This window comes from Ovis canadensis, chromosome 5 (genome assembly GCF_042477335.2).
Source record: "Ovis canadensis isolate MfBH-ARS-UI-01 breed Bighorn chromosome 5, ARS-UI_OviCan_v2, whole genome shotgun sequence".
Lineage (NCBI taxonomy): Eukaryota > Metazoa > Chordata > Mammalia > Artiodactyla > Bovidae > Ovis > Ovis canadensis.
The window spans coordinates 39157171-39172017 of NC_091249.1; the positions used below are offsets into that span (position 1 = coordinate 39157171).

Below are 14847 nucleotides of genomic sequence, written 5' to 3' on the forward strand. Positions count from 1 at the left end.
TCCAGAGGATCTTCCTGACCGTGGGATCGAACCTGGTCTCCCACATTGTAGGCAGACGCTTTACTGCCTGAGCTACCAAGGAACTTAGCAGTGAAGTGGAATAAAAAACCAGGTAGTTTAAAGGCTTGGATAATTTGAAGTAATTATCTCAGAACTAAAATAAGATGCAGAAAGGCCTCTAGAGCTTACACTGTGCTCTGAGAGCTTAAACTAAGCAACTTGGTCCAAATAACCAAAATTCCACACTTCTTCATAACTTCTAATGGATAGTAACAACATGTCTGTTGAATATAACCTAAAAGACAGTGGTCATAAATATACCTGGTTTTTCAGTAAAAGTTAATACTTAGCATTAGAGAAGTCTCGGAGCTTCCTAACTTTAATTATGGTTGATTGATTTCCTTTACATCGAGAAAGCAAGAGAGTTCCAGAACAACATCTACTTCTGCTTTACTGACTACGCCACAGCCTTAGACTGTGTGGATCACAATAAACTGTGGAAAATTCTTCAAGAGATGGGAATACCAGACCACCTGATCTGCTTCCTGAGAAATCTGTATGCAGGTCAGGAAGCAACAGTTAGAACTGGACATGGAACAGACTGGTTCCAAATAGGAAAAGGAGTACGTCAAGGCTGTATGTTGTCACCCTGCTTATTTAACTTATATGCAGAGTATATCATGCAAAATGCCAGGCTGGATGAAGAACAAGCTGGAATCAAGATTGCCGGGAGAAATATCAATAACCTCAGATATGCAGATGACGTCATACTTATGGCAGAAAGCAAAGAACTAAAGAGCCTCTTGATGAAAGTGAAAGAGGAGAGTGAAAAAGTTGGCTAAAAACTCAGCATTCAGAAAACTAAGATCATGGCCATCTGGTCCCATCACTTCATGGTAAATAGATGGGGAAACAATAGAAATAGTGTCAGACTTTATTTTGGGGGGCTCCAAAATCACTGCAGATGGTGACTCCAACCATGAAATTTAAAGATGCTTGCTCCTTGGAAGAAAAGTTATGACCAACCTAGACAACATATTAAAAAGCAGAGACATTACTTTGCCAACAAAGGTCCATCTAGTCAAAGTAGTCATCTACAGATGTGAGAGTTGGACTATAAAAAGCTGAGTGCCGAAGAATTGATGCTTTTGAACTGTGGTGTTGGAGAAGACTCTTGAGAGTCCCTTGGACAGCAAGGAGATCTAACCGGACCATCCTAAAGGAAATCAGTCCTGAATATTCACTGGAAGGACTGATGCTGAAGCTGAAATACCAATATTTTGGCCATCTGATGCAAACTGACTCATTTGAAAAGACCCTGATGATGGCAAGGATTGAAGGCGGGAGAAGAAGGGGACAACAGAGGATGAGATGGTTGGATGGCATCATCTACTCAATGGACGTGAGTTTGAGCAGGCTCTGGGAGTTGGTGATGGACAGGCAGGCCTGGCATGCTGCAGTCCATGGGGTCACGAAGAGTCAAACACGACTGAGCAACTGAACTAAACTGAAACAATCTCATATGAGTAAAGGAAAACTTAGGTTTAGTTCAAAAAACCACTCACTTCAAATAAAAGCAGATAGATAGAAAAAAAATCTGGTTTGAAATTTTAATATTCTGCTTTATTTTCTTCTCATTAGCTCCCTCTAGTGTACCCAAAATAAACAACAGATAAAATTACAAATCAGTTTGATATTTGTTATCAGTTTCAATGAATTTGAAGCTTGTATTAAAGACTGTGGAAAAGGAAACCATGTCTAAATTTGAAGGGCAAAAACCAATACTAAAACAAATCTGTCAAATAATAACAAAATCACAACATAAACTAAACTATGTTCATAAAATAAGGTTTTTACAGAAAAAAATCTCCATCAGCCTTTCAAGTTATGTACTCATCTGAAGTATCTTTGATGTAATGATATTTAGCACAACAAAATATTGAAGACTCAAGCCTTAAAAACCATTAAATTTGAGTTATATTCCAAAAATCATGTAGTGATCTATCATTAGAAAGTATTAACAACTTATCAGCTGACAACTTTATCTGGTCCTTTTTCTGTTTTGTTTTGTTTTTTTCCCAGAACAATCAGAAACCACATGACTTGCCAGAAGATTTTAGTGAGTCACTCTGTTATTTGTGTCCATAACACCCAAAACGTTATCTGAAGTTGTCCCTTTGGATGACGCTTGGGAGGATTTCACATTCTGAGGTAATCTGGGGACATGAGGTATGTCTTTATTTTCTAATGGGAGAGGGCAGAGCTTATAAAGAGGAGGTGAGAAAGGAGATTCCATTACAAGTATGTATTCAGTCAGAACGTTTTAGGAAAGAATGCATGTGGAAATTGAGGGAGGAGAAGCAGAGTTCCTAAAAACTCTCTGGGTCTCCCTCGACCTTGCACTGTCTTCGTGTCTCACCAGAAGCGCACAGAGACAAGTGTGAAGACGGTGCACTGTCTGATGGCACAGGCACTATCCCAGTATGGCAGCAGATGGGCAGCTAGAGCTCTCTTAAGGAAAAGATCTCTGCTGGTAAGGTTTGTTTACCCCAAACTTTGAAACAGCTCCCAGAGTGAAAACGTCTTTTGCATTAGACTGTTTAGTTGAGAAAATTACTTTGAAAAGTTTACCCTAGCACTTTGAATTGTAGTGTTTGTGGTTTGATACCAAATTACCTCCATAAGGCTGCTAGACATTCATTCAAAAAAAAAAAAAAAGGCACTATTCTAAGAGTTCATCTCTGTAAGCAAACAAAGATCTATGCTCCTGTAGAACAAATTCTAGTGGGAAAAAAGGCATTAAAAATAAAAATGATACAGTAGATCAGAAAATGCTGAATGCTATAGAAGAAAAAAAAAGGAGGGCTAGAGGGATCAGGAGTGCAGGATCAGTGGGTGCAGCCTGCAGTACTGAACCAGACAGTGAGGACAGGCCTCGCTGCCCAGGGAAGACTCGAGGACTTGAAGGAGGTTAGGGAGTCAACCAAGTAGCTATGTGAGAAAAGTGTCTCACAGAGAGCTAGTGCAAACACTGTAAGAGAGCAGCCGGATAGACAAGGATGAAGACCTGCAAGGAGGCCAGTACAGCTGGCATGGAGCGAGCAAGGGGGAAGACTAGAGGAGACGAAGCCAGAGGAAAAACAGAAGGCCACTGGTGTTGCTGCTGTGGAGAACAGTATGGAGGTTTCCTAAAAAACTACAAACAGCATTACAATATGATTCAGCAACCCCACTCCTGGGCATGTATCTAGAAAAGACAAAAACTCTGTCTTGAAAAGATACATACACCCCAATGTTCATCAATAGATGAATGGATAAATAAGATGTGGAATGGCCATTTGCAGCAAAATGATGGACCTAAAAGATTATCACACCAAGTGAAGTAAATCAGAGAAATACAAACATGATACTGCTTATGTGAAATTTAAAAAGAAAAAGTACAAATGAACTTATTTACAAAACAGAAACACATTCGCAGACATAGAAAACAAACTTATGGTTACCAAAGAAGAAAGGGGATGTGGAATAAATTAGGAGTTTGGGATTAGGCTTCCCTGGTGGCTCAGATGGTAAAGTGTCTGTATGCAATGCAGGAGACCCAGGTTCAATCCCTGGGTTGGGAAGATCCTCTGGAGAAAGAAGTGGCAGCCCACTCCAGTACTCTTGCCTGGAAAATCCCACGGACTGAGGAGCCTGGTAGGCTATAGGCCATGGGGCGGCAAAGAGCCAGACACAACTGAGTGGCTTCACTTTCACTTTGGGATTAGCAGATACACACTACTATATATACAAAACAAACAAACAATAAGAACCTACTGTATAGCACAGGGAACTATACTCAATATCTTCTAATAACCTATAATGGAAAAGAATCTAAAAAAGAACACACACACACATATATATGGTATAACTGAATTATTTTGCTATACACCTGGAACATTGAAAATCAACTATACTTCAATCAAAAAAAAAAAAAAATTGGCCAGTTCAGACAGGTCATATGGTGCTATGGAAACCATGGTAAGAAATTTGGACTTTTACACTAAGGGAAACAAAGTTCTGAAAAGAACAGTGACATGGGCTGACGTAGTGTGCTGAAAGAATTATCCTGGCTCCTCTGTTGAAGATAACCTACAGGGCTACACGGGTAGAAAGTGATGACCTGTTAGAAGGTGAATGCAAGATTTCAGCAAGACCTTGTGATGGCTTCACCCCAGGGTGGGGGCAATGAAGACACCGACAAGCAGTCGGATGCTGGATGTACTCGAACGTACAGAGAACAAGATTTCTTGATGAGTTGGACATGGGTAATGAGAGAAGTCAGGGATGACTCCAAGTTTCTCACCTGAGAAAATGGAAGGACACAGATGTCATCGACTGAGATGGAGAAATCTTGGGGAAACAGATCAGAAGGTAAGAAAAGTAGCTGAGGACTAGACATATTGAGACATTCAGGTGAAGGTGTCAAAAAGGCAACTCTTATATAAACCTAGTTTACATGAGAGATCTGTGCTAGAGATATAAACTCAAATCTGTGAGCACACAGCGGCTATTCAAAGCCATGGGGCTGGATGAGATCACCAGCACAGTGAACATAGATGAAGGGACAGAGATCATCAAGAGGCTGGGGAGAAAAGGAAGTGCCAACCAAGAAAGCATAAAGGAACGAGAGAGGCAGGGAAGAAACCGAGTGTGGCGCCCGTGAGCATAGAAGCCATTAGAGAGGAGGCTTAAAGCCCACGCTAGAGCAAAGGAGACGGAGCTACACTCGTGACCGTGAGCGCATCCTCAGTGGAGTGGCGGCAGGTGGCCCCTGGCTGAGGTGAGTGTTAGGACAGCATGAAGACAAGAACTAGAGATAAAAGGGTCGGCAACTCTGGAAGTTTTGCTGCAAAATGAAGCAAAAAGCTAAGGTAGGAGGTGATGGTGAAAGAGGGGTAAAAAAACTAAGGTTTTCTTTGGTTTTTCAAGGTGGGGGCAGTGTTTGTATGCTGATGAACTGTTCCTTTGTTCTTGCATGTCTGTATACTGATGGTGACGATAAAACATGTATGAGAGGGAAGGCAGAACTCTTGGAACTTAGCACCTGGAAGGCCAGAGGGGACTATGTCTAGTATGGTAACAGGATTGGTTTGGATAACTGACAGTTTTTTGTTTGTTTGTTTTTAATGATTATAGGCCAGAAGACAAAGTATGTGAGATTCAAGTGGAGGTGTGAGTATGCAAGTGTATGAAATCTGTCTTCAAAATAAGCCATTCTATCATCTGCCACTGTTATGTAAGGATTATAGACACCTACAGATGCAATCACAAGGTTGTCTTCCTTTACCAAAAAGTTCAGCAGTGTCTTACTTTTGGTGAGTGCATTATAAGATTTAATAGGTTTCTACACACTGGTGAGATCCTGGCAAACTCTGGTTATACACAGGTATTGTGCCTATAACTTGCCAGGTAGTTGGGTCTCTAAGGTAAATTAGTTAAAAGGACAAGGAAAGAGAAGACTCAAAGTAAGCAAGCTAAGAAAGATTTTTCAGTGAGTGGCTGAGTCCCTTTACCAAACACAAGAGAAAAGGGGGAATCGCCAGGTAAATTTAAAACCCTGCTCCCAATAATCAGAACATATTTTTAGGTTTCTTTAAAATTCCACTGTATCGTTGTAACACTAGAGAGTTGTCCAATTAAAATCCAAATCAGTATTTCAGTATGTAAAAACCCAACAGCTCCACAGAGACCATCAAATTATCATCAAAATTATGAAAAAATAAACCAGCAGTTTCTATATCCTAAAAAGATGTTCTATTACTCACTTTTAATCCTGCTGCATAGCCCACTGGTTGTGGGGCAATGTTGGACTGTCCAGCTTCCCCTATAACCACAGCTAGGCCAAAGACCTCTTGGAAGGCGTCTCGGACGGCAGCAACTTTTACTTCTTTATTCGAGGTCACTACAATATCCAGTTCACCTCCAGATTCTAAAAAGACCAGAAGAAAAATTCAAATTAATGAAATTCTCATATTTACTACATGCACTAACATTTTATGACATCATTAGTACCAACCTGGCACAACGACACAAGATATAGATTAATCTTTTAATTGGCTGAGGAAACTGAGGCCAACAAGGTCTTGCCCAAGGTAACACAGCTACTTAGCAGTGATATCAGGACTCAACCCTAGGCCTGTACATTTTGACTCTACCATGTGAGGTAAGCACACACACTTCACCTGTCATCTAACATCTTGTCCTGAAATTTCTCAGAAAAGCTGTGAAACATTTGCTCTTGAAACAACACTATGCTGTTCCTTAGTAACTGTCTTCTGGAGCAGTTGAAAGTATTTTCCAAATATCTGAGCTTTTTATTATGAACTTTTTCCTGATTGAAATAATGTTCCACAGATCCCATCTTTATTGGAATTTCTTAAGTCATCAAAACCTAAAAGCAATGGGTTACATAGGAAAGAAAATGTCTTTTTTTCCCCTCCATGTGGGACATAGCTCTTGACCCAAGCAAAGTACTGTTCCATTAGGCTTCAGCTCAAAAAGCTGTTCAGTTTGTGATGACTCATGTCACTTTTAATGATTATAAAGACAGCTCATCAAAAAAAATGTAGAAACTTAAACTGTGTTAAAACCCATTTCTAATAGTTCCTATGCTTTCTTGATGCATTTGAAATTGTTATAGTGATTTTCTAAAATATTTGTATAAAAATATGGTTAAGTTCCGCTAGAGTTTTGTTAGATCCAAATGGTCTAGTTTTTGTTGTCAATAGCTTTTTCACACTCAAGTCTTACTGCTTTTTATCTGCTAATAATAGAAATTTCATTTTGTATCTTTCTCTCCTTTTTTTTTCCCCTTTTTCTAGATGTCATGCAGAGCACTAGCCTGAGGAAAGTCTTGGGTTTGAGTCCCAGTTTTATCATTTACTAGCTCCATTACCTTGGGGAAGTCACGGAGCTTGTTTCCTTATAGAAAAATTCCTGCCACCTCACAGAGCTTGCTCTAAGGATTAATAAGGTAAATGTTTCAAATAGGTAATGGGTCTAACACAATACCCATTCAAACAACAAGAGCTCCAAAAATACTAATTCTCTTCTTCTCATTAAAAATAAGATCCTGTAAAAAGAATATATATACTACAAATTATATCAAACTTGATTACTATGAATATATAAAATCAATACACATGGTAGGGTCCAATTCTAAATAGTGACAATTAGAAACACAGAGACCAATTCAACTGAATTAATTCTTTGATTCAATTTTCTACTTAAAGGGAAGCAAAGTGGCTGTTAGCTCCACCAAGTTGTATGACAGAGAATAATAATAAATTTCTCTGAACACAAGTTCCTCATCTAAAACTTGGGGAAAATAACACCTAGCTTGCAGATCTCTTATGAGAATTAGTATCTGGCAGATCATAAATGGTACTTATCATTAGTAGGTCTTATCTTTTGACATTTACTAGACAGTCAATTATCAAGAGACTCAAGACTTGAGAAAGTTATTAACTTTTTATTGCTACTGAAAATCTCTGTTCAAGCACCTGGTGCATAGCTTTGGCCACTAATTATTATCTTCAATAGATTTACTAATAATTGGTCATAAATCCTGCTTAGAGATTATGTTATTTTACTTATTGGATATGTATATTAACCATCTGGAGAATTCTTGGTAATGAGGGTTCCAAGGTGGTTAAAATTAAAATAGCTTTCCTAGCAAACCCAGTAATAAGATATTATTAGTAAACAGACTAACAGCCTCTAAAAATTTTATTCCTGAGTTACACATAAACACATGTAATTAAAATAGATAATTGGAGAAATGTCAAAAGCCAAATATGAACAAAACAACACTTCAAATGTCAATAGTGATAGTAAAATTCATATAAAGCAACACTAACCATATTTATAATTAAAATCAGCAAGTATACCAATAATTCAAATAATTTTTACTCCTGCAAAGTTCGTGCTGTGACGTTTTCAAAAATTTTAATGATGACTAAGGAAAACATGAATTAAAAGCACCAAGACTAACAATCAACTAAGAACATAGGATTGCCACTGATTACAAGACCTGTAGGATTACATTCAGTGGCTGACATGAGCACATACTTTACATGGCAGATGGTGCTCTAGTTTAAGTACATACTGATATACGGAGCCATGCCAGGGTCCAGCGTTGTAATCATGCTTTCTACTGAATGTTTTGTTTTATCAAGCACGGATTTCACCATAGGGTTCCCAGCCACACCCTGCACAGAACAAATTCACATGTGAATACTCATTCTAAGCAAAAATCACTGTGATGGTGAAAAAAATTTTAAGTTTCCAATGCACTGCAGACCTATGCGTCTCTAAAGTGTAAGAAAAATAAGGCTATGGCAAAGTCAAATTGCTATGAAATTTCAAACGCTTCCTCTCAACTTCTCTTTATCTCATTGTGGATTGACAGCAACCTACAGACCCCATTTCAAGCAGCACTGACCTGGAAAGTATGTTTATTGTATATATGCATATGTGTATGCATATATGTTAATTTCATTTCTATGTATATACATATATTTTTACTTCACTTCATTATTAGTTATCTATTTAAAAGACTAGGCAAAACTTGTCCATTAGGGTCCCAAATAAAGACTGTAATCAAGTGTTTCTCCAAAGACTCATATTTTGTTCCCTAATAGTAAAAACAATTTATCTTTACTTCCCAGAAAAATTACTTATTACTTTAATATTTAATACTTTATATTCTATGAAAGTTTTCTTTTTTCCTACTTCCTATTTGTTTTGTTCCCCAACTCTCACTTTTAAAAAAGTCAGACCTATCCCTCTGAATTCTTAAAACCACACTATTAGATAGAAAGAACCAGATCTGAGGAGTTCCTTCCATGTATGCTTCTCCCACAGTCAAAGAGACTTAGAGGAAGCAATGCCTCCTGAGATGGCATCTGGCTAACAGGCCATGATTCCATCTGTCTCAACCTACTATTAAACCAAGGTGATTCAAAACATTCATAACATTGATATTTAAGACTGTCAACCCATCTTATGCTGAATATTAGAAGAGTTATTTACAAAATCTGTACAGCTGAACTATTACAACTGGCAACTGACATGCTAACACAGGCTCTTAACAAGAAGAAGTGATAGTTCCTACACAAAGAAAACTTTTAAAAAGCACAAAGTGATAAAAAGAAGCAAGCTTAGGAAAAAATGCCATCTAATACATAAAGCTCAAATGCTATAAATCAGTTTAACTACCTAACAATTAAAAAATATGTTTGACATATAATCAAATTGCAACCAAACCCTCAGAATACTGAAGAGAACTTGACAAAGTGACTTTGGAATCATTCAAGAAAGTGGTTAAGAAAAATAAATGGAAAATACCAGTAGAGAAAAATTTTGAAGGAAAAAAACAGAAAACTTATACAACCAAGTGCTGATCTGTCTTTAAGAATGCAAAGACTGCAAACTTACCTTTCTATCTGACTCAACAGATATTCCGATCCCCACCTCAGCACAGAGTAGGCTCTCAATAAATATTAGTGTAATAAACAGTTACAATTATTAAAACAGTGTGGTACTGCTGCAAGGACAGGCAGAGCACGGAATAAAATACAGAGCCCACTAACTGACATTATCACACAATTTAGTAACTAAGGTGAAGGTGACATCAAATCACTGGGATATGATTGTAGAATACTCGATTAAGCGGTTGGAAAAAAAGTAAGTTTAATGTTATGGAGGCAGACATCAAAGTATCAGCTATATCAAATGGTATGGTAAAAAAAAATACTGCCGTAAGAAAATTAAAAGAAATCATAAACAATTATCACAATGTAGTAGGTAAAGTTCATTTTTATCATTTAAAAAAAACTCCCAGAAATGACTCCCAAAAATTTAGAAGATTTTGTCAATAAAGCATAATAAAGTTGAAATGTAAGATAAAAATGGAGAATATGGCAATGTATGACAGCATAAAATAAAATATTACGAGTTCTTATGAAGTCACTAAAGAAAGTAATCCCAATTCAAAACTGGGCAAAGAATACGAATATAGACTTCACAAAAGAAAAATACAAATGGTCAAAAATCACAGTTTAAAAAAAACTCAAATTCAGTAACAAAGTAATGTAAATTTAAACAAGGTATTATTTTCTTTGCCTATCAAATTAGAAAATACTATATTTCAATTAATAATCACTTCTCACAAGTGAAAGATCTTACAGCAGGGTGTTCTGGTATAATTTACCTGGAGAGCAATATATATCTGTAGTTTTAAAAATGTTCACACTGACACTTATTAGGAATTAACTCTGATAAAGCAAAGGTACACAAAGATTTGCATACAAGAGGCTCATCATAATTTCATTAATAAGAATTACAACCAGAAAATGCCAATAACGGGTTAGTGAAATACAACATGGGAAATCAATGAATAACGTGTTGGGCAAAGTATACTGAAGAATATGTTATGGTTGGGAAAATGTTCATGATCGCTAAGTAAAGATAAACGAAGGACACAAAACTGTGTCCACATGTCACTACTCCACTCTGCTTTTAATTAGAGAGATGTAGCTACCTAGAGATGCACATCCAGAAGACTAAGAGGAACTATAGGGAAAGTACAGTGAAAGTGAAAGGCACTCAGTCATGTTCGACTCTTTGCAACCCCATGGACTATACAGTCCATGGAATTCTCCAGGCCAAAATATTGGAGTGGGTAGCCTTTCCCTTCTCCAGGCGATCTTCCCAACCCAGGGACTGAACCCAGGTCTCCCACATGGCAGGTGGAATCTTTACCAGCTGAGCCACAAGGGAAGCCTAAGAATACTGGAGTGGGTAGCCTATCCCTTCTCTAGTGGATCTTCTGGACCCAGGAATCAAATCGGGGTTTCCTGCATGGCAGGCAGATTCTTTACCAACTGAGCTATCAGAGAAGCCCAGAAGTGTAATAAGACTAAAAAGATATTTTACAATGATTTTTCCTTATACTATTCTTTTTTATTTTCAAAATTCTCTTAAGTTTTATAATTAAAAACTTACACACGGTTTTTAAAGTAAATACCCCTTACCTTAATAAAACCCCAGAGTCCACCAGCTGAAGCTTCATCCTGACTTCTACCAATTCTAGGGTCTTCCTGCTCCTCTGGGAAAGTGATGGCTGATGTGGTTCCAGTTCCCTGTGCCACAGATGTCAAACCAGCTTGCTGAGTAATAGGAGTTGGCAAAATACCTAGTTAATGGCAAAAATGTTAACATATGTAATTTATTCCATAAAATATCTCCTATAAAAAAGATGATACAATATACGAAATGAATAGTTCAAAACAGCTTTAATCATGTTACTATATACTCAAGCATTTCAACACTGAGATATGAATTCAAAGAATCACCTAAATTATACAAACTCCAAAAAAGAAATTTCTTTCCCTCTTCTTAGGCTTATTATCTAGTGCCCTGAAAATGGACCAAAAAAACACCCAAAAGTACTTCATGTTTGCCCAATGTAGCACATGGACGCAAACAGCTATAGCCTGATTCTCCTTAAAGCATAAAAATAGCTGATTTAAGCACTCAAGCTCATCATACAAAATGCAAATAAAAATTAGTAAACATATCCATATACAATATTTTAACTCAAAAAGAAAATCCACATATACATAAACATGGGCGTCATACCTGCACTCTGCAAAAATTTTTGTTAAAGTAGATAATCCAAACTGGATTAAAAAAAAAAATTACAACAAAGGTGTTTCTTTTCCTAAAATTAGAGAAACAATAGGAAGAATATGACAGGATATAGTTTTAATACTGATTTCCAACAACCATTCCAGGGAAGCCAAAAAAAAGAAGATGTTCTTGACCTAGAAAATAAAATAGTCCGATACCACCAACTTACGGTACATACACTTACTTGATTTTGATCTTTTACATGGCTAAATAAAACTACTCCCTGGATCGTTGAGTCCTGATAATTTTTAAGTAAAGCTATACTCAGGACTTCACCTTGGTGTTTCTCTATAACTGCACAAAATGTTAGGACAAAATTTTGTAATTTTGTCTTACATTTCCCTTTCTTCGTGGCTCAGCTGGTAAAGAATCTGCCTGCAATGCAGGAGACCTGGGTTAGATCCCTGCGCTGGGAAGATTCCCCTGGAGAGGGGAAAGGCTACCCACTTCAGTATTCTGCCCTGGAGAATTCCATGGACTGTATAGTCCATGGGGTCACAGAGTCAGACATGACTGAGCAACTTTTGCTTTCACATACTAACCGTGTTCTAAGTTTTATATCATATAAAAATCATATTAAGTAATATCAGTTTTATTTCAATACTTTAAATGAAAATAGGAAGCTCTGAAAATCAAGGAAAAGGGAATAAAACATTCATGCAGAGTAACAAGAACCCTCCTTTACTGGTGCTAAGAAAGTAAAATGAATGGTGCAGCTGCTTTGGACAGTAGTCTGATAGCTGTACTAAATTCAGCAATTCTGACATGCACCCCAACAGCAGCACTATTTACAGGAGCCAAGACATGGAAGCAGCCTAAATGTCTATCAACAGGTGATTCAATAGATGTGGTGTATGTATACACAACAGGATATTACTCAGCCATAAAGAAAGAATGAGATAATGCCACTTGCAGCAACATGGATGGACCTAGAAATTATCATACTAAGTGAAGTAAATTAGACAAAGACAAATATCACATTATTACTTACATGTGGAATTTAAAAACATGATGCAAATGAACTTATTCACAACACAAACTCACAGACAGACCAAAAAAATTTTTTTTAATTAATGGTTATCAAAGGCGAAGAGGAGGGGAAAAATTAGGAGTTTGGGATTAACAGAAAAACATTGCTATATATATGTATAACAGATAAATAACAAGGACCTACTGTATAGCACAGGGAACTCTACTCAATATCTTGTAATAACCTATAATGGAAAAGAATCTGAAAAAGAATAGATATAGATATATGTATAACTGAGTAACTATGCTGTATACCTGAAACTAACACAATGTTATCAAGCAACTTTACTTCAATTTATTTAGAAAAAAAATAAAAATGAAGCCCTTCAGGAAAAAAAAAAAACTCAGCAATTCTGAACCTAGGTACATACTCAAGAGAAATGAAAACATTTCCACTTAAAACTTGCACACCAAGGTTCATAAAATCAGTACTCACCATAGCCAAAAAGTGGAAACAACCCAACAGTTTATCAACTGATGAATAAATAAAACATGGTATATCCATACAATGGAATATATTTCAGTCCTAGAAAGGAAGAACGCTCTGACACCTGTTACAACATGGATGAATCTTGAAAACATCACACTAAGTGAAAGTGGCCTGTCACAAAAGACTACATATTAATACAAGTCTATTTATATGAAATGTCCAAAACAAGCAAATCTACAGAGACAGGAAGTAGATTAGTGGTTCTGAGAACCATGAGGATTGGGAGAAGTATGGAGTGACTGCTAACAGGTATGCAGTTTCTTTAGGGGTGATTAAAAGCTTCTAAAATTGACTGTGGTGATGGCTGCACAACTTGGTAAATATAGTAAATACTATCAAACGGTACATGTGAAAGTGAATTGTATGGGAATTACACCTCAATAAAGCTGTTTAGAAAAACAAAACAGATAAAACATTCCCCATATATAGCCACCTGTTTCAAAGTGTCAATGAGAGAATACCTGTCACTGGAGGTGCAGAAAACGACGGCATCAGGGGTGTCTGTGGAGCTCTTCCTGCATGTCCCCTCGTAATGTCGTAAGCTGAGCCAACAGAGAATCCCGAAGTGGGAGGACCCGAAGGGGGTGCAGATAAGAGAGTGTTTGGGGCAGAGGTGGAAGGCGGGAAGTGGGATAAAGGAGGATGACTGAAGGCAGCACCAGTCGGTGGAGAAACAGGAGGTGGCAGAGAGGTGACGAGCGGAGGAACCGAAGGAACTGGTGAAGATGGCACAAAGGGCAAGGGTGCCGCAGGCTGCACAGGAGGCAGGGACGGCTGGGGGGTGGAGAACACCTGTGGCGGCAGGCTCTGCACAGAGGACCCGCTTGGAGAAGAGAAGGTGCTGGCTGCGGCTAGGAAAGAGGGGAGGAAAAATCACGCTTCAGTGACATGCTTTTCACTTAGTTTTCAAAGTATCTCATTATCATCTTGGAAGATTTTTAAATTTAACAGATCCTATTCCCAAGAGTTACCTTTAAATACATAATTTAAAATACATGAGTATGACTGAGTGCAAATGATTCAATTCCCATCAGTAAAAACAGCAGGTATATACAACTAGGTTACAGTATTGCAGATCTTTGTGTTTCCGTTTGTTTTGTTGTGCTTTTAATAAAATAGACCTGCTTTTCATCTCTGCTAATACGAGCATAAAACCTCACAATTTAGGGCTCAAAAACTTTGGTCAGAAGGTTAATCTCCACGAAGTCACAGAACATTAGACAAAGCTAACGTGCTTTTTAGGATATTTCTGTCATGACAAAGATGATTTCTAGTTAATATGAAAACAAAAAATAAAAATTAAAGCAAACAAAGATGTTTTCTGCCTTTGGGCTTAAATTAAAAAGGCTATTTACCTTCATCCTGGCAAAGATTACAAAAGTTTTAATATATAGGCACACCTCAATTTATTTTGCTTCATTTTACAAACTGAAGGTTTGTGGCAACCCTTATGTCAAGCAAGTCTATCAGTGCCGTTTCACCCGGCAGCATTTGTTCTTCATGTCTCTGTGTGACATTCTGGTACCTCTCAAGATATTTCAAACTTTACATTATTATTGTATTTGTTATGGTGATGCATGATCACTGATCTC

At 37.4% G+C, this 14847-nt stretch overlaps 1 protein-coding gene across 1 annotated transcript in view; it reads right to left on the minus strand.

Annotated features, from left to right (window-relative positions):
• The window catches only part of PRRC1 (proline rich coiled-coil 1), a 46345-nt gene that overhangs the window by 20925 nt on the left and 10573 nt on the right, over window positions 1-14847 (minus strand). The window contains exons 3-6 of the mRNA XM_069589508.1: window positions 13717-14106; window positions 11079-11239; window positions 8150-8252; window positions 5808-5971 (exon numbers count right to left, since the gene is read on the minus strand). Coding sequence (XP_069445609.1) covers window positions 5808-5971; window positions 8150-8252; window positions 11079-11239; window positions 13717-14106 — 818 coding nt within the window. The remainder of the gene's footprint in view (window positions 1-5807; window positions 5972-8149; window positions 8253-11078; window positions 11240-13716; window positions 14107-14847) is intronic.